At 38.1% G+C, this 20510-nt stretch overlaps 1 protein-coding gene across 1 annotated transcript in view; it reads left to right on the plus strand.

Annotated features, from left to right (window-relative positions):
* GLG1 (golgi glycoprotein 1) overlaps positions 1-20510 on the plus strand; it is a 164671-nt gene that overhangs the window by 109658 nt on the left and 34503 nt on the right. The window contains exons 5-8 of the mRNA XM_003417080.4: positions 4921-5124; positions 6163-6234; positions 6999-7182; positions 14835-15049. Coding sequence (XP_003417128.1) covers positions 4921-5124; positions 6163-6234; positions 6999-7182; positions 14835-15049 — 675 coding nt within the window. The remainder of the gene's footprint in view (positions 1-4920; positions 5125-6162; positions 6235-6998; positions 7183-14834; positions 15050-20510) is intronic.

The raw sequence follows: 20510 nt of genomic DNA on the forward strand, positions 1-20510 counted from the left end.
CTTTAAGCTAAGTAATTTTATTGTCTCATAGATAGTATACAGGCGTGTAGTAGTTACCTCCTTTGCTTTCATTCATTTTTAGTAGTTAGCCATACAGTTTTTTAATATGCTTTAGGTCAAAGTTTACAGTGCAAATTAGTTTTTCATTCAAAAATGTATACACAAATTGTTTTGTGACATTGGTTGCAATCCCCACTATGTATCAGCACTCTTCCACTTTTCCCTTTTCATCCCAGGTTTACCGTGTTCATTCATTCAGTCTTACTGTCTCTTCCTGCCTTCTGGTCTTTACTTTTGGGCAGATGTTGCCCATTTGGTCTTGTAGACTTGGTTGAACGAAGAAGTACATTTCTTATGTGTGTTATTGTTTGCTTTATAGGCCTGTCTAATCTTCGGCTGAAAGGTGGACTTCAGGAGTGGCTTCAGTTCTGAGTTAGCAGGGTGTCTGGGAGCCATAGTCTCAGAGGTTCCTCTGGTTTCTGTCAGACCAGTAAGTCTGGTCTTTGTGTATGTGTGTGTGAATTTCTCCCTCTTTGCCTGGAACCCTCTATTGTGATCCCTGTCAGAGCAATTGGTGATGGTAGCCAGGCACCATGTAGTTCTTCTAGGCTCAGGCTGGGGGAGGCTGTGGTTCATGTGGCTCATGTGGTTCATTAGTCCTTTGTACTAATATTTTCCGTGGTCCCCAGCCCTCAGCCCCAGTAACTTGGTCGCTGAAGGTGTTTGAATGAGTCTCCCAGTAACTTGGTCACTCAAGGTGTTTGAATGAGTCTAGGAAGTTTCTATGACTTTGCCTTGATCAAGCTTTTCTGACTTCCACTATAGTGTGTTGTCTTTCCCTTCACCAAAGTTACCACTTGTCTACTGTCTAGTTAGCGATTTGCTCTCTCCACGCCTCCTCTCCCTTGTAACCATAAAGATCGTTTTTTTCCATGCATAAACCTTTTCTTGGTTTTTTATAATAGTGGTCTCATACAATGTTTGTCATTTTTATGATTGACTGACTTCACTCAGCATAACGTCCTCCAGATTCATCCATGTTGTGAGATGTTTCACAGGTTCATCATTGTTCTTTATCATTGAGTAGTATTCCATTGTGTCCATGTACCATAATTTGTTTATCCATTCATCTGTTGATGAGCGCTTAGGTTGTTTCCATCTTTTTTGCTATTGTGAATAATGCTGCAGTGAACATGGGTGTGCATATGTCTGTTCATGTGACGGCTCTTATTTCTCTAGGAAATATTCCTAATAGCGGGATTGCTGAACTGTATGGTATTTCTATTTCTGGCTTTTTAAGGAGGTGCCATATCTTTTTCCATAGTGATTTGACTGTGTTACACTTCCCACCAGCAGTGCTTAAGAGTTCCAATCCCCCGGCAACCTCTCCAGCATTTGTTATTTTCTTTTTTTAATTAGTGCCTGTAATGTTAGGGAGAGATGGTGTCTCATTGTAGTTTTAATTTGCATTTCTCTAATGGCTGATGATTTTGAGCATTTCCACATATGTCTGTTAGTCGACTGAATGTCACCTTTGGTGAAGTGTCTGTTCATATCTTTTACCTATTTTTAATTGGATTCTTTGTCTTTTTGTTGTTGAAGCATTCTATAGATTTTAGAGATTAGACCCTTGTTGGATATGTCATAGCCAAAAAAATTTTTTCCAGTCTGTAGGTTCTGTTTTTACTCTTTTGGTGAAGAATTTGAAGAGTCTAAGTGTTTCATTTTTAGGAGCTCCCAGTTATCTAGTTTATCTTCTGGTGTTTGTACATTGTTCGTTATGGTTTGTATTCTATTTATGCCATGTATTAGGGCCCTTAGCATTGTCCCTATTTTTTCTTCAATGATCTTTACCGTTTTAGGTTTTATATTTAGGTCTTTAATCCATTTTGGTGTTAGTTTGTGTGTGTGGTATGAGGTATGAGTCCTGTTTTCATTTTTTTGCAGATGGATATCCAGTTTTGCAGCACCGTTTGTTAAAAAGACTATCTTTTCCCCATTTTAATGGTCTTTGGCCCTTTGTCAAAGATCAGCTGACCGCAAGTGGATGGATTTACATTTGGGTTTTCAATTCTATTCCATTGGTATGTGTCTGTCAGTGTACCAGTACCAGGCTGTTTTGACTACCATGGCTGTATAGTAGGCTCTGAGATCAGGTAGTGTGAGGCCGCCTTTATTTTTTTTTCCCCCCCAATAATGCTTTGGTTATCCAGGGCTGCTTTCCTTTCCAGATAAAGTTGGTGATTGGTTTTTCTATCTCGTTAAAGGGCGTGGCTGGTATTTGGATCGGGATTGCATTATATTTGTAGATTGCTTTGGGCAGAGTTGACATTTTCAGTGTTGAGTCTTCTATTCATGAGCATGGTATGTATTTCCATTTTTATGTAGGTCTCTCTTAGTTTCTTGTAGTAGTGTTTTGTAGTTTTCTTTGTATAGGTTTTTTACATCCCTGGTTAGATTTATTCCCAAGTATTTTATCATCTTTCTAGGGGCTGTTATAAATGATATTATTTTCCTGATTTCATTTGCAAAGTTCTTTTTGTTGGTATTCAGGAATTCAACTAATTTTTGTGTGTTGATCTTGTATCCTGCTAATCTGCTGAATCTTTCTATTAGTTCCAATAGTATGCCATACAGTCTTTATTGTCAAATATTTGCATATATTTCAGCTGTGTAACTCAAATGGACTAAACTTAAAAGTTCAGAAGACTCTAGGGACTGAGAAGAATTCCTGAAGTTTCTTTATTTGAAGAAATTATCTATGTGAAAGTTAGACTGAATGAAAACACCTGATGGAAGTGATGTTATGACTAACATCAATATGTGATGCCACAATTGCTGTAATTAAAATTAAATCAGGTTCCTTAGAGGGTTCTCAAAGCATGATGCTGCTGCCTTAAATCTAATAAGCAAATGGAGCCATTAAGAAATATAATAGCCCTAAATACTTAATCTTACTGGTGGCATGTTTAAAACAATTATAAGCCCTAAATATACAGGGAAACACTTAGCCGACTCATTACATGGAATCATTTTTTTTTACCATCTAATGCCAGGATTAAAGTCTGAATCTAAACCAAGAGTTGTTTATCATGGTCTTCCTTTAATCCTCTTTCTGATCTTTGAGAACAGTGATTCTCAAAGTATGGTCCACTGTCCATCAGATCCTCTGATCAAAAAAATGCAAGTCCTTTCTTTGATTCTTAATAGGCAAATGTATGGCCTTATAGACTTTGATTTTTATATATGATTAAAAGCTAATTGCTACTGGCTACCTCTGTTATTACAGGCTACTAAAATTTGGTATAGGACATTGTTTTATAACAAAATCATGCTTACCATAATCTCATATGATAAGTAACTGATACGTTTCTTTAAAAATCTTTGTTATCATAGATTTGCATTTCCTTTGGAAAGTGGAAGTGGGTTGACCTTGCCTAAGTGGACCAAAGTCAGGAAAACTTGAGGGTGGAAGAAAAAAAAGAAACCTTACTCTGAATTTCTGAGATTTGTGTCTACTTTCCTTGGACCTTTTTATCTGTTCAGAATTACTCTCCCAAAAATCCTTTTGGTCATTCCAAGTTTCTAAGCGTTGAATAGAATCCTACAGCTAGTGAAAAAGGTCAAAGTACAAATAGAGAATAGGAAGGTACAGGAATCTGGTAATAAAGTGTGATTCTTAGTCCTTTTTGGGTCTCTTTTACTCATTTTTTGCATGTATTTCCAGTATATCTTTATACAAATACAGATATATTTTCTTATGCCCTATCCCTTTTTTTCATAAAAGGTATCATGTTTTATGTATACTATCCTATACGTTTTCTTTTTACTTAGTATGATGGCGGTTTTTCCATATCAGAAATAAAAATAAAGTAGAAAGAAAGCTGCTTTATTTCTCTGTTTCTTTCTTCCTTTTGTTCACGGTATTCTGATGTATATATGAACTATAGCAACACAGTTTTTTTTATGATGAGTATGTGTGACTTAGGCAAATAGGCAGGCTTTTTTCATATTGTACTGCATCCTTGCCTTTGGCCCAAGATTATATTTACATTTGAAGTCTGTTTTTCTTGAAACCCAATCCCTCAGAGTATAACAGGCTTCCTTCTGCAGCATCTGGGAATCTACAGATTTTTAGAAAGAACCTCTCTCAAGTTGTTGAAGCATTTTTTCTGAATATAGAACTTCAGGACTATTAAATAGAAAATATTTAGGGAAAGTTTCTCATTTTGGTTGAATGAATGCTTGTAGTTGCTATGGGGATGATGCAATATACAATTAAAGATAATTGGATGTCTTTAAGAAAATTCCCAAAAGTAGTTTGTGTGAATGGTGGTAATCTTGTTAAATCCGTTAAGATCAATCTAAAATATTAAAGTGAGTATTACACTACAGATTGTACATGTTGAGCTATTTTTGGACAGTACAGAGTAGAAAATGGAGAAAGAGGGGTCTGTATAACACCATTTTTCAGTGGATTTTGTGGCTTGGTTGGTTGTTTTTAAACTTGGCTATTATTTGGGAAATGCCTACCACTTAGAGATAAATGAACAGAGATTTCTGCAATGTTGTTTCAGTGTTGACACAAACTGTGATCAGAACATTGGGCTGATTTCATTTCTTAAAATTTTCCTTATATTCTAAGCTTTAAAATACTCAACTTCTAATGTTGACTACATATACTTGATTTTCCCAGGATCCCTGTTTTCGTTTGTAGTATGCAAATGAAAGATTATTGAGAGCATTTTTTTTTTATTTATTTCCACAGGTGATTGGTTCCCACTTGATCTTTCAACAGAGCATCAATAAGCTAACTATGTATTGCAGGCTTTTTCAACCTTTTTGTTGATTTTTTTTTTTTTTAAACCAAGTTAATGTTTTTCTGAAACTCTTTGTGGTGAATGTTTTTTGTTATTTTAGGATGCACATTCACAGGGTGAGGTGGTATCATGCTTGGAGAAAGGTCTGGTAAAGGAAGCAGAAGAAAGAGATCCCAAGATTCAAGTCTCTGAACTCTGCAAGAAAGCCATTCTCCGGGTGGCGGAGCTGTCTTCAGATGACTTTCATTTAGATCGGCATTTGTATTTTGCTTGCCGAGATGATCGGGAACGTTTCTGTGAAAATGTGAGTCAGCTCAGAAGCTGTTAGCTGTTTCCTCCTTTTTAAAAATATTTCCTATACTATATTCCAAAATGAAATAAACTACCGCAAACCCTCACATATAGAAAAGCCTCTAAAGTGGAAAGTGGAGTTGGTCTCAGGGTAACAGAAAATATTAGGTATTCAGCCTTGATGACTTAACCTAGTTGATATTTGACTTCTGACAGTCTCCACACATAATTTTTTCTACTCTCATCTTATTTCTCAGTTTCAGTTCCTGAAAGTCTATTTTATCTCAGGACTCTGATTTTACCATGGAATCTCACTTGCATCTATTCCATGTCTAAAACTTTGCTACATTTACATACATACACAGACTTACACAAGCACACATATTTATGGAGCCCTGGTAGCATAGTGGTCGAAAGCTCGGCCACTAACCAAAAGCTCGGCAGTTTGAATCCACCAGCTGCTCCTTGAAAATTTTATGGGGCAGTTCTACTCTGTCCTGTAGGGTCGCTATGAGTCCGAATCTACTCAACAGCAACGGGTTTGGTTTTTTTTTAATACATGTTTGTGTGTTTTGGCTAAGGTGAAGAATACAGCAGCTGGCTAACTTTTAATGCTTAATCCCTGATTACTACCTGCAAATCCTATAGGACAGCTTTCTCACTCTTTAAATAGAATATTCTCCATCCTTCTAGCAAAGAGAGTTAACTTGTATACACTTCTGCTCTCCCTCTGTTTTGAATTAACTGCTCTAACCATCAGAGCCACTGATTATATTAGAAGAGTTTTCTTAACCCTAGCATAAAATTACAAGAAGGGAGACTTATTCTGATGCTTCTCTCAGTTTCCTAATACAATATATCTGGGAACAAATTGCCGAAGATTATGAGGAAAAAGTTTTCATCTTTACTGCAATCACTTGTCTTTCAGAAGTTGCTAAATTTTTTAAGCGGCTGAGTCGTTTATCCAAAGACTCAGCTCTACTGTATGAGATTGTGGAGAATACCCAGCATAACTCTTGGCTAATAATGATGTTGGTGTTCTATCTTATAGACACAAGCTGGTGAAGGCAGAGTGTATAAGTGTCTCTTTAACCATAAGTTTGAAGAATCCATGAGTGAAAAAGTAAGTATTATTTTGAAACAAACCAATATTTTTCATTCCTCAAAAGCTTTTGCAAAACCTCTCAGACAATATTTTTATAAACTCATACCAGAAATGACTGATGTCCTTACCCTTTTCAGATGTGATATGTTTGGATTTTAGTATTGAACCAAAGCATATTTGGCTTGAACCAAGAAAACGAAACTCTTATTTTGACATTGTGACATTAGGTAGCCTATTTTGAGAGTAAAATTGGAGAATTTTATATCAGAATCATAGTGAGGCCAGCTCTACATACTCAGGAAGTTGATGGTAACCAAAGTAATGTGTTTCTTAGATAACTAGCCATTTAATTTTTCAACTACTGTCTCATTATTGTTAGTCCTCTGTCCCTGGATGAATGCAAAAATCTTTTCTAACTTTTAAAAGTAATTATTTTTGATTTTGCTGTCTTGCAGTTACTTTCCTGTGCAGCTAAAGAAGTATTTTTCATTTCAGTTTCTTTTGTTGTTACTGTTGATTAATAGTATTTAAAAAGTATAAAATGGAACTTCCAAACTGTTAGGCCAGTTGCCACCCATTTACTCCAACCTCTTGCCACATTAGTTTAGCACACTTTTGCTGAATTTTAACCAAACTTAAAGATAGGCATTTTGATAACAGCCTTAGTTTCGGACATCTGCCATGTGCTTGGCTATAAGTCTCTGTGCTTTTCCTGAAGATAAATATGAACAGCTGAGCCACACCAGTGGCCTTGCTACTCTCTTGCTTCATTCTTTCCTCAGTGTCGAGAAGCACTAACGACCCGCCAAAAGCTGATTGCCCAGGATTATAAAGTCAGTTATTCATTGGCCAAATCGTGTAAGAGTGACTTGAAGAAATACCGCTGCAATGTGGAGAACCTTCCTCGGTCCCGGGAAGCCAGGCTATCCTACCTTCTAATGTGTCTGGAGTCAGCTGTACACAGAGGTAAGAGTTCATTTCTTTTTATCCTTTTTGCTTCTTTTTAGATTCCCACTCTAAAGCCTTTCGTACTTATAAATGTTAGTTTCCTCCTATATTGGCTTTTTTGAGTATACCTATACCTTCTTACCAAAGAGCCTTTCTTTGTAACCACAGCTCTAGGAACTGAAGACTTGGTATCTGTAAGTCTTGTTGAAGGATGTTCGTCTTAGCTCAGCAATCCCCAGTTCCATTTTTCTTTCTAGCTTAAAAAAAAAAAGTCTATTATTGAAATCCAAGTATTTTAATTTTTTGAATGCATATTGTGCAACATTTTTAGGAGAGTCAGGGTAGCATAATGATTTAACAAGTGGCTTTGGGTCAGAGAGACATGGGTTCAAATTATGGCTCTATCACTACACTAACTGGTTGGATGACCATTGTTTACATTTCTTAATCTCTCCAAACCTCGTTTTCCTGTTTATAAAACAGAAATAATATTACCTACATTGAAGAGCTTTAAGGGTTGAGTGAGGTTAATTAAACAGTGATGGTATTAAGAAATTAAACAGTAATAGAAGAAAGAATTGCCCCCACAGAGTCAGACCCATGGTCTGTTTACCCAGAAGTCAGTCTCTGACAGAAGAGCCAAAAAAGATGCATAGTAGAAGCTCAGAGTCATCTTTCTTAATAAATTCCTAGCTTTTATTGAATAAATGGTGCTGGAACAATTGACTAGTGATTAAAAGGTTAACTGGGGGAAAAAAATCAACTTAAAACTCAGAATTTTTTGGTGAAATTTTTTTCATATTTGGATAAACAAACCCAAACCCAGTGCCGTCGAGTCGATTCCGACTCATAGCTACCCTATAGGACAGAGTAGAACTGCCCCATAGAGTTTCCAAGGAGCGCCTGGGGGATGTGAACTGCCGACCCTTTGGTTAGCAGCCATAGCACTTAACCACTACGCCACCAGGGTTTCCTCATATTTGGATAGAGAAACTTAAATAGTGATGGAACAGCAACTAGAGACAATGCATGGTCTTGAATTGAATACCCGAAAAAAGGACATTTTGGAGGCAATTTGAAAATTTTGATTATGGCCTGGGTGTTAAATGAAAATTTTCTGAAATGGAAAAGTGAAGATTATTGATTGGTAAAAGCATGTTATGAAACAGTATGCAAAGTGGGAGGCCTCACTCTACCTGATTTCAGAACCTATTATACAGCTACAGTAGTCAAAACAGCCTGGTACTGGTACAACAACAGGCACACAGACCAATGGAACAGAATTGAGAACCCAGATGTAAATCCATCCATGTATGAGCAGCTGATATTTGACAAAGGACCAGTGTCAGTTAATTGGGGAAATGATAGTCTTTTTAACAAATGGTGCTGGCATAACTGGATATCCATTTGCAAAAGAATGAAACAGGACCCATACTTCACACCATGCACAAAAACTAACTCCAAGTGGATCAAAGACCTAAACATAAAGACTAAAACGATAAAGATCATGGAAGAAAAAATAGGGACAACCCTAGGAGCCCTAATACAGGGCATAAACAGAATACAAAACATTACCAAAAATGATGAAGAGAAACCCGATAACTGGGAGCTCCTAAAAATCAAACACCTATGCTCATCTAAAGACTTCACCAAAAGAGTAAAAAGACCACCTACAGACTGGGAAAGAATATTCAGCTATGACATCTCAGACCAGCACCTGATCTCTAAAATCTACATGATTCTGTCAAAACTCAACCACAAAAAGACAAACAACCCAATCAAGAAGTGGGCAAAGGATATGAACACACATTTCACTAAAGAAGATATTCAGGCAGCCAACAGATACATGAGAAAATGCTCCCGATCATTAGCCATTAGAGAAATGCAAATTAAAACTACGATGAGATTCCATCTCACACCAACTAGACTGGCATTAATCCAAAAAACACAAAATAATAAATGTTGGAGAGGCTGCGGAGAGATTGGAACTCTCATACACTGCTAGTGGGAATGTAAAATGGTACAACCACTTTGGAAATCCATCTGGCGTTATCTTAAGCAGTTAGAGATAGAACTACCATACAACCCAGAAATCCTACTCCTCGGAATATACCCTAGAGATACAAGAGCCTTCACACAAACAGATATATGCACACCCATTCTTATTGCAGCTCTGTTTACAATAGCAAAAAGCTGGAAGCAACCAAGGTGTCCGTCAACGGATGAATGGGTAAATAAATTGTGGTATATTCACACAATGGAATACTACGCATCGATAAAGAACAGTGATGAATCTCTGAAACATTTCATAACATGGAGGAATCTGGAAGGCATTATGCTGAGCGAAATGAGTCAGAGGCAAAAGGACAAATATTGTATAAGACCACTATTATAAGATCTTGAGAAATAGAAAAAACTGAGAAGAGCACATACTTTTGTGGTTACGAAGGGGGGAGGGAGGGAGGGAGGGAGAGGGTTTTTTATTGATCAATCAGTAGATAAGAACTGCTTTGGGTGAAGGGAAAGACAACACTCAATACAAGGAAGGTCAGCCCAATTGGACTGGACTAAAAGCAAAGAGGTTTCCGGGCTAAAATGAATGCTTCAAAGGTCAGCGGAGCAGGGGCTGGGGTCTGGGGAACATGGTTTGAGGGGACTTCTAAGCCAATTGGCAAAATAATTCTATTATGAAAACATTCTGCATCCCACTTTGAAATGTGGCGCCTGGGGTCCTAAATGCTAACAAGCGGCCATCTAAGATACATCAGTTGGTCTCAACCCACCTGGAGCAAAGGAAAATGAAGAACACCAAGGTCACACAACAACTAAGAACCCAAGAGACAGAAAGGGCCACATGAATCAGAGACCTACATCATCCTGGGACCAGAAGAACTAGTTGGTGCCCGGCCACAATCGATGACTGCCCTGTCAGGGAACACAACAGAGAACTCCCGAGGGAGCAGGAGATCAGTGGGATACAGACCCCAAATTCTCATAAAAAGACCATGCTTAATGGTCTGACTGCGACTAGAGGAATCCCGGCGGCAATGCTCCCCAGACCCTCTGTTGGCACAGGACAGGAACCATCCCCGAAGACAACTCATCAGACGTGAAAGGGACTGGTCAGCGGGGGGGAGAGAGATGCTGATGAAGAGTGAGCTAATTAAATCAGGTGGACACTGGAGAGTGTGTTGGCAACTCTTGACTGGTGGGGGTATGGGAAGATAGAGAGAGAGGGAAGACGGCAAAATTGGCACGAAACGAGAGACTGAAAGGGCTGACTCAATAGGGGGAGAGCAAGTGGGAGAAGGGAGTAAGATGTATGTAAACTTACATGTGACAGACTGATTGGAATTGTAAATGTTCACTTGAAGCTTAATAAAAGTTAATTAAAAAAAAAAACTATGCATAATATAACCTCATCTTGGTACTTAAAATATGTCCTTAATCTACAAACTAACAAGAAACACAAGGAGACTCAAAAAATAAATGTGCAGGGTATATGGATATATAATTCAGAAAAGATATATAGATTGCTCAATTAAATATTAAAAAGGTGGACTGTACCAATTATTGGTAAGGATATGGAGGGACCGAAACTATCAGATGCTGCTGAAGGGAATTTAAAATGGTAAAACCACTTTGGAAAACAATTGCTAGTTTCTTAGAAAGTTAAACATATATCTACCATATGACCCAGCCATACAATCCTAGGTATTTACCCAAGAGAAATGAAAGCATGTATTTATACAAACTCTTTTTTTTTTTTTTTTCTTGTCCATGAATGCTCATGGTGCTTTATTTTTAGTAACTCAAAACTGGAAATAACCCAAATGTCCACCAATAGGTCAATGGTTAAACAAATTGTAGTATAACCATATCATGGAGTAATATTACTAAGCAATAAAAAGAAATGAACTGATACATGGATGAATGTCAAAGTAGTTATGTTGAATGAAAGTAATCAGACAAAAAAGACTATATTGTACGATTCCATTTATATAAACTTATTTAAAAAAAGACAAAATGGCAAGCTAATCTATAGTCACAGAAAGCAGATCAGTGGTTGCCCAGAGATGGGCTGGAGGGAGCGGAGAGGAGCAGAAGAGAGAGATTCTAAAGGGGTATGAGGAAACTTGTGGAGTTGATAAATATATTCAGTATCTTGATTATGGTGATGATTTCACCAATGTACATACATATATCAAAAGTTACTAAATTTTATTTTAAACATGGGCAGTTTATTAGATGTTAATATTACCTTAGTAAAGCTGTTTTTAAAAATTTATTTTCTTCATTTTTCTCAGCTAGCATTTATAGCTCAAGGAAAGGGGTGTATGTGAGGGGAGTGTGGGGGTTGGTAATGAATATCTGAACGGCAGTCTTTTCCACAAGCTTTAACTATGTGGACCAGCAGGGATTGTTCTTTGACTTTCATTTTTATCCCAATAGTTATCTTATTGATAAGATTTCCATTGGCAAAGCATTTGTATTATTAGTTCCACAGTATAAAGTCTGTGTAGTGCACTGAAAAGGCAATTGATTTGTTACATATGTATTTACTACAATAAAAAAATAATAATAATACAATGACAGGATAAACCATAGTCTCTAGAGCCTAAGCCCATTTTTTGCTTCTAAGTTTTTTTTTTTTTTTAAGTTGTGGGTTTTTTTTTTTTCTTTCTCTTTTTTTTTTTTTTTAATTTTTATTAAGCTTCAAGTGAACATTTACCATTCCAATCAGTCTGTCACATGTAGGTTTACATACATCTTACTCCCTTCTCCCAGTTGCTCTCCCCCTATTGAGTCAGCCCTTACAGTCTCTCATTTCGTGCCAATTTTGCCGTCTTCCCTCTCTCTCTATCTTCCCATCCCCCCTCCAGTCAAGAGTCGCCTACACACTCTCCCGTGTCCACCTGATTTAATTAGCTCACTCTTCATCAGCATCTCTCTCCCCCCTCCACTGACCAGTCCTTTTCATGCCTGATGATTTGTCTTCGGGGATGGTTCCTGTCCTGTGCCATCAGAAGTTCTGGGGAGCATTGTCTCTGGGATTCCTTTAGTCGCAATCATACCATTAGGTGTGGTCTTTTAGTGAGAATTTGGGGTCTGTATCCCATTGGTCTCCTGCTCCCTCAGGAGTTGTCTGTTGTGCTCCCTGACAGGACAGACATCGATTGTGGCTGGGCACCAACTAGTTCTTCTGGTCTCAGGATAATGTAGGTCTCTGGTTCATATGGCCCTGTCCGTCTCTTGGGTTCTTAGTTGTCGTGTGACCTTGGTGTTCTTCCTTTGCCTTTGCTCCAGGTGGGTTGAGACCAATTAATGTATTTTAGATGGCCGCTTGTTGGCATTTAGGACCCCAGGCGCCACATTTCAAAGTGGGATGCAGAGTGTTTTCATAATAGAATTGTTTTGCCCATTGACTTAGAAGTCCCCTCAAACCAAGTTCCCCAGACCCCAGCCCCTGCTTCGCTGACCTTTGAAGCTTTCATTTTATCCCGGAAACCTCTTTACTTTTAATCCAGTCCAATTAGGCTGACCTTCCTTGTTTTGAGTGTTGTCTTTCCCTTCACCCAAAGCAGTTCTTATCTACAGATTGATCTATAAAAAACCCTCTCCCTCCCTCCCTCCCTCCCTCCCCCCCCATGTAACCACAAAAGTATGTGTTCTTTTCCGTTTTTTCTATTTCTCAAGATCTTATAATAGTGGTCTTATACAATATTTGTCCTTTTGCAACTGACTCATTTCACTCAGCATAATGCCTTCCAGATTCCTCCATGTTATGAAATGTTTCAGAGATTCGTCACTGTTCTTTATCGATGCGTAGTATTCCATTGTGTGAATATACCACAATTTATTTACCCATTCGTCCGTTGATGGACATCTTGGTTGCTTCCAGCTTTTTGCTATTGTAAACAGAGCTGCAATAAACATGGGTGTGCATATATCTGTTTGTGTGAAGGCTCTTGTATCTTTAGGGTATATTCCGAGGAGTGGGATTTCTGGGTTGTATGGTAGTTCTATTTCTAACTGTTTAAGATAACGCCAGATGGATTTCCAAAGTGGTTGTACCATTTTACAATCCCACCAGCAGTGTATGAGAGTTCCAATCTCTCCGCAGCCTCTCCAACATTTATTATTTTGTGTTTTTTGAATTAATGCCAGTCTAGTTGGTGTGAGATGGAATCTCATCTGCTTCTAAGTTTTTTACCAAGTTCTAATTCTAAGCTTTTCAGTCTAGAGGATAGCAAGACTGGTATATTCTCATCCAGGCAGAAACATGTACTTTTTTTTTTTTTTTATTGTGGTAAAATATATATAGAAAACATTTGCCATTTCAACCATTTTTACATGTACTGTTCAGTGACATTAATTACATTCACCATGTTGTGCAACCATCACCACTATCCATTTCCAAAAAATTTTTTTCATCACCCTGAATAGAAACTCAGTACTTCTTAAGCAATAACTCCGAATTTTCCCCTCCCGCTACCCCCACCCCCGATAACCACTAATAAACTTTGGTCTCTGTGCATTTGTCTGTTACAGGTGTTTCATAAAATTGGGATCATACGATATTTGTCCTTTTGTATCCGACGTTTCACTCAGCATAGTATTTTCAGGGTTTATCCATGTTGTAGCACGTATCAGAACTTCATTTCTCTTTATGACTCAGTAAGAAACATGTTCTTGTTTGTCGTCCTTTGGTGGCCTGAGTGTTGCTGTGATGCTGGAAGCTATGCCACTGGTATTTCAAATGCTAACAGGGTTACCCATGTTATGCATTGAATTATGTCCCCTAGAAAATGTATGTATTAACTTGGTTAAGCCATGTGTGGTTGTCCTCCATTTTGTGATTTTCCTATGTGTTATAAATCATAATCTCTGCCTGTGGTTAAAAAGGATTAGGGTGGTTTTGTAACACCCTTACCAGGGCACATCCCTGATCCAGTATAAAGGGAGATTCCCTGGGGTGTGGCCTGCACCACCTTTTATCTCTCAAGAGATGAAAGGGACGTAAGCAGAGTTGGGAACTTCATACCACCAAGAACGCAGCACCAGGAGCAGAGCATATCCTTTGGACCTGAGGTTCCTGCACTGAGATGTTCCCAAACCAATGGAAGATGGATGATAAGGGCCTTTGTCCAGAGCCAACAGAGAAAGAAAGCCTTCCCCCTGGAGCCGGCGCCCTGAATTTGGATTTATAGCCTATTAGACTGTGAGAAAATAAATTTCTCTTTGTTGAAACCATCCACTTGTGGTATTTCTGTTATAGCAGCACTAGATGACTAAGACACCCATGATGGACGGGTTTCAAAAGAGCTTCCAGACTAAGACAGACTACGAAGGAAGCCCTGTCTGTCTACTTCCAAAAATTAGCCAGTGAAAACCCTATGGGTCACAACAGAATATTGTCCAGTACTGTGCTGGAAGATGAGCCCTCTAGGTTGGATGGCACTCAGAATACAGTGGCGCAACAACAGACTCAAGCATACCAACGATTGTAAAGATGGCGTAAAACCAGGCAACGTTTCATTCTGTTTTACATGGGGTTCCTATGAGTTGGAGCCAACTCAATGGCAGTTAACAGCAACAACTTTTAATATGTAGTGATTCTAATCCTAATGCTCACTCTCCCTAATATTATGACTTATCTCCTAACTTAGGGCGACAAGTGAGCAGTGAGTGCCAGGGGGAGATGTTAGATTACCGACGCATGTTGATGGAAGACTTTTCTCTGAGCCCTGAGATCATCTTGAGCTGTCGAGGGGAAATTGAACACCACTGTTCTGGATTACATCGAAAGGGACGAACCCTCCACTGTCTGATGAAAGTAGTTCGGGGGGAAAAGGGGAACCTTGGAATGAACTGCCAACAGGCGGTAAGGAGAGATTTTTCTACTGCCATTCATAATGTTGTATTTTATCAGCTGATGAACCTCTTCCTGATAGTGTCTCACCTTGTTTTATGTAGGACACTTTTGACATCACAGTGAACATAGGTACTAAGAACCAACACAAAGAATATTGTTTCTTCAGGTATATCTTAGTAAGAATGTAGAATTTGCTGCAGAGTAAAAGTTGGAACTCACGACTAATTAAAAGAGCTACATACTTACATAGATGAAATGTGTTGTTGCTAGAGTTTTTAAAGAAAGGGTAACTTCCTAGATTTGATTTTCTGAACTCTAAATCAAGGCAAACAGATTCTTATAAATCAGGAAAGGTCCTCCACCATAAGAGGATTTGCCTATCTTAATGGGTTTGATTAAGTTGCAGTTAAAAGAGAGCTGACATAAGTTGAAATTTTCTAAGAGTTTTTTTTATTACTGTTGTGCAATGTAGCATGAATCATGAGAGCATGAAGGATCATGAGAGTGTGTCGTTGTCAAAATTGCATCATCTTTTCTTATTAGCCTATGGCAACTGTGCATAGAAGGGACATACCCCTTCCTCCACCCCCAGACTTTACATTCAGTTTTAGAAAAATAGTGGGAAAAAATCATTGTACTTTGCTTGGAAAGGTAAAGTTATTCTTGATCCAGGGTTCTTAAACAACTGAATAACTGCAGAAGAGGTACATAATATGAAGGTCAGAAAATACTATAGACACAGTGCATCTGTTTCATTACCATTGTTCATGTTTATTACCCTTTACTGGATAAGAGTCTTTGAACAATTGAAAATATCAGATGCAACAGTGCTACCCTATAAAATGAACAAGTTTGGTATCCTAAATTAGAAAGGTGAGGCTCTCTCATCAGTGAAACTTCAGAAAACCATAGTTAGTCTTTTATATGTCACACACATGTATATGTATGTATGTATACACACACATATACATATATCCATGGTGGGAAAAACAGACAAATGTAGCCTCTTCTCCAAAATATCAAGCCAGATTAGAAGGAAGGCTCCTGGAATCTACTATGGTGTGAGTTCGGCACATGTATGAGTTGGAGTCAACTCAATGGCTTACAAGTACCTCAAGAGCAGCCATTGCTGGTGATTGCCCTAGGAAAGCTCTGTGCCAATACACGTGTCTGGGGCCCAGCACTAGAATATATCACAAGACATCCTATATTTATGTTTCATCCTTAATCCGGCACAGAAAGGGGAGGGGAGAGCATCAGGAAAAAACCTATCTTTATTTTATAGAGTCTATAGTTCTTTCTGGTACCAAAGTATACAGGGAAAAAAAAAAAAAAAAGGTTTCACTTTATTTTGAGGCATCTAGTTTACTATGTTTATAAGGTAGCTATGAGTTGGAATCGACTCAAGGGTAATGAGTTTTGGTTTGCTTTTAGCTTACCATGAGTTGGAATCAACTCAAAGGCAATGGATTTTAGTTTACCTTCAGGGCTTTTTGAAATTCAGATTATTAAAAGTGTTAGTGACAACTTGAAAGATAAATACCACCCACTTTACCCTTCATATCCAGAAGAAAAGTGCTTTCCAAACTTAGAGAAAAAAAGAATTGCCATTGAGTCAATTCCAACTCATAGTGACCCTATAGGACAGAGTAGAACAGCCCTGTGTAGGGTTTCCAGGGACTGGCTGGTGGATTCAAACTGCTGACCTTTTGGCCAGCAGCCAAGCTCTTAACCACTGTACCACCAGGGCTCCCCAAATTTAGAAGGTAGCCTCAAATAGTGAAATCTGTGGTTTTGCCCACATTAGGTTCAGCCAAGGGAAAAGAAACACTTTATTTTGATACTTATGGACCTGTCATTTTTAGCCCTTGCTCACAAAAGTTGAAAGCATAAATAATCCAAGGAGAAAAAAATTTTCCTCCGTCTTCTAGTATATTACCCATCCTCAATCAAATGGAGAAATGTTTTGAAATAATTTATTTTGAGTGGGTTTCTCCCTCACTTTCTTTTTTTTCAGATTTCCTCCTTAGTACAGCAGACTTAGGTACCAATAGTTCACCATTAGTTTTTCTAGTCTTCCAAATACATCGTAATCATGAGTACTTATTAAATTCTCTTCAGTTATGGCTGAATGAGCTTGGGCCTATACTCTCCCAGGCTAAAGATGAATGCCTAGAATATTCTCTAGACTACTCATTTCTCTGAAGCATTTTCCCAGATTTTTCCTTAGCATGTCAGGGACTGGAATGGATATACAATCACATAGCCATTCACGATCTTAGTGCTTATTTTCCATACTGCTATCACTGAGTCTCAGAGTGGGAATAGTCCTTTGAGCCCTTAGCCTACTAGGCTCTGTAGGGCATTCATTTTCTCCTTTTAATAGCTGCAGTCTGCTGTGGTGCATTCATTCTGAATTCTCGAAGCTTGCTTGTCGGTCATAAAAAAAAAAAAAAAAAAATTTTTTTTTTTTTTTTTTTCAGTTCTTAGAAAAATTCCAGACTCCCGTGATGCATATAACTTCCTTCAGAAAAGGATATAAATATTTTGGCCTTTGTCTGCAAATATCATAACTAAAATTGGTAGTTGTTTGATAGTTTCATGTTCCTGTCAACTAACCACGGCATTTTGTAGCTTCTGTAAGCTATTACCAAGATCAGTATACCTTCCATCCCAGAGTACTGGAAATCTGTCGTATTTCTCTCTTCTTCATTATCGGCTTCTCTTTAGAGAGAGAATTGGGTTGGGTGTTTTTTGTTTGCTTTTTCTCCTTATTTCCTTTTGATCTGTGTTCTCTGATAATTACATGATGGGGTCAGTGCTTTCATATGAGCACATGTGGGATCATAAGTCAAGCGGATAAGGGTCAGAGAAGGCTTCTGCAGAGGTTAAATCAGTGACACAGAAAGGGTTCTGATTCTTTAACTTGGGAAAAAGGAACCCAAGCCAGTAAGGGAGTCTAGTTTTCAAATTTTCTTTCTGTTATTTAAGATTCCCACACCAAAGCAACAACTGTAGTAATAATGAGCTTTTACATCTGTAAAATGCTCTGCAACCTTCTCTATGTATTATTATCCCCTAAAATCCTCTGCTGCTAACCAAAAGGTTGGTGGTTCGAAACTACCAGCGGCTTCGAGAAAGATGTGGCAGTCTCTTTCTGTAGAGATTTACGGCCTTGGAAACCCTATGGTGTCTCTCTGAATCAGAATCGACTCGATGGCAGTGGGTTTAGTTTGGTATAATCCTCTGCATTTAAGGAAACAGGCTTAGAGGTTAATCAACTTGCCTGTGTTTTCAAAGCTAATATCTAGCAGAACCAAAACTTTTAATAGAACTCAGATCTTCTGATTTAGAGTTATTCCTTCTGTGACCCACCTGCCTTCTCAAAGACAGGAAAAAAGAATCTGAAGCACTATTCTTGTGCCTTCACTGTATACCATGACAAGCATTGGACCAAGCGTAAGCAAATGTTAAAGAACATATTCACATTTTCAACTGTGTAATACTGAATACTTAAAGTGAACAAGCTCTGGTTTACCTCTTGGTTGTGTAAAACAGTTGATGAAAATAGGAAATTATGAGTATTCCTGTTTTTTTGTAATTAGTATTTCTGCAAGTTAAGTGAAATTTCATATCTGCTTTTATAAAGGAGAGTACACTTGATTTAATACCAATGTCTTTGCAACAAAATTCAAGTTCTAGATGCTTATGACCAGATTGGGTCTCTAACTGGAGATGCCTTCTAAAGGCATCCCTCAGAGATATTGTAGGTTCAGTTCCAGATCACTGCAATATAGTGAATATTGCAATAAAGCGAGTCACACGAACTTTTTGGTTTCCCAGTGTGTATAAAAGCTATGCTTACACAATACTGTAGTCTCTTAAGTATGCAATAGCATCACGTCTTAAAAAATGTACATACTTTAATTAAAAAACACTTTATTGCTAAAAAATGCTGACCATTATCTGAGCTTTCAGTGAGTTTTAATCTTTTTGCTGGTAGAGGGTCTTGCCTCGATGTTGATGACTGCTGGCTGATTGGGTGGCTGCTGAAGATTGGAGTGGCTGTGGCAATTTCTTAAAATAAGACAACAATGAAGTTTGCTACATCGATTGACTCTTTCTTTCACTAAAGGTTTTTCTATAGCATACAAATGCTGTTTGGTACCATTTTACCCACAGCAGAACTTTCAAAATTGAAGTCAGTCCTTTCTGAACCCTAGCGCTGCTTTGTCAACTAAGTTTATGTAATATTCTAAATCCTTGGTTGTCATTTCAACAGCATTCATAACATTTTCACCAGGAGTAGATTCCATCTCAAGAGACCACTTTCTCTGCTCATCCATAAGAAGCAACTCCCCATCTGTTCAAGTTTTATCATGAGATTGCAGCAATACAGTCACATCTTCAGGCTCCACTTCTAATTCTAGTCCTTTTGCTATTTCCATTACATCTGCAGTTACTTTCTTCACTGAAGTCTTGAACCCCTCAAAGTCATCCATGAGGGTTAGAATCAACTTCTTCCAAACTCCTGTTAATGTTGATATTTTGACCTCCCTCCGTGGATCACGAATGTTCTTAATGGCATCTAGAGTGGTGATTCCTTTCCAGAAGGTTTTCAGTTTACTTTGCCCAGGGCCATCAGAGGAATCACTATCAATGGCAGCTATAGCCTTACAAAATGAATTTCTTAAACAATAAGACTTAAAAGTTGAAATTGCTCCTTGATCCATGAGCTGCAGAATGGATGTTATGTTAGCAGGCATTAATCTCCTTGTACATCTCCATCAGAGATCTTGGGTGACCAGGTGCATTGTCAATGAGCAGTAATATTTTGAAAGGAATCTTTTTTTCTGAGCAGTAGGTGTCAACGGTGGGCTTAAAATATTCAGTAAACAATGTTGTAAACAGATGTGCTATCATCCACGTTTTGCCATTTCGTTTATAGAGCACAGGCAGAGTAAATTTAGCTTAATTCTTAAGAGTTCTAGGATTTTCAGAATGGTAAATGCGTATTGACTTCAATTTAAAGTCACCAGCTGCATTAGCCCCTAACAAGAGAGTTAGCCTGTCCTTTGAAGTTTTGAAGCCAGGCATTGACTTCTCTTCTCTAGTTATAAAAGTTCTAGATGGCATCTTTTCCCGATATAAGACTATTTCGTCTGCATTGAAAATCTGTTGTTTAACGTAGCCGCCTTCATTGATTATCTTAGCTAGATCATCTGGATAACTTCTATAGCTCCTACATCAACACTTGCTACTTCAGCTTGCACTTTTATGTTGTGGAGATAGCTTCTTTCCTTAAACCTCATTAGCCAACCTTAGCTAGCTTTAAGCTGTTTTTCTGCAGCTTCCTCACCTCTCTCAGCCTTCATAAAATTGAAGTTAGGTCCTTACTCTAGATAAGGCTTTGGCTTAAGGCAGTGTTGTGGCTGGTTTGACCTTCTCTACAGACCACTAAAACTTTCTC

Source organism: Loxodonta africana, chromosome 21 (genome assembly GCF_030014295.1).
Source record: "Loxodonta africana isolate mLoxAfr1 chromosome 21, mLoxAfr1.hap2, whole genome shotgun sequence".
In the NCBI taxonomy this organism is placed as follows: domain Eukaryota; kingdom Metazoa; phylum Chordata; class Mammalia; order Proboscidea; family Elephantidae; genus Loxodonta; species Loxodonta africana.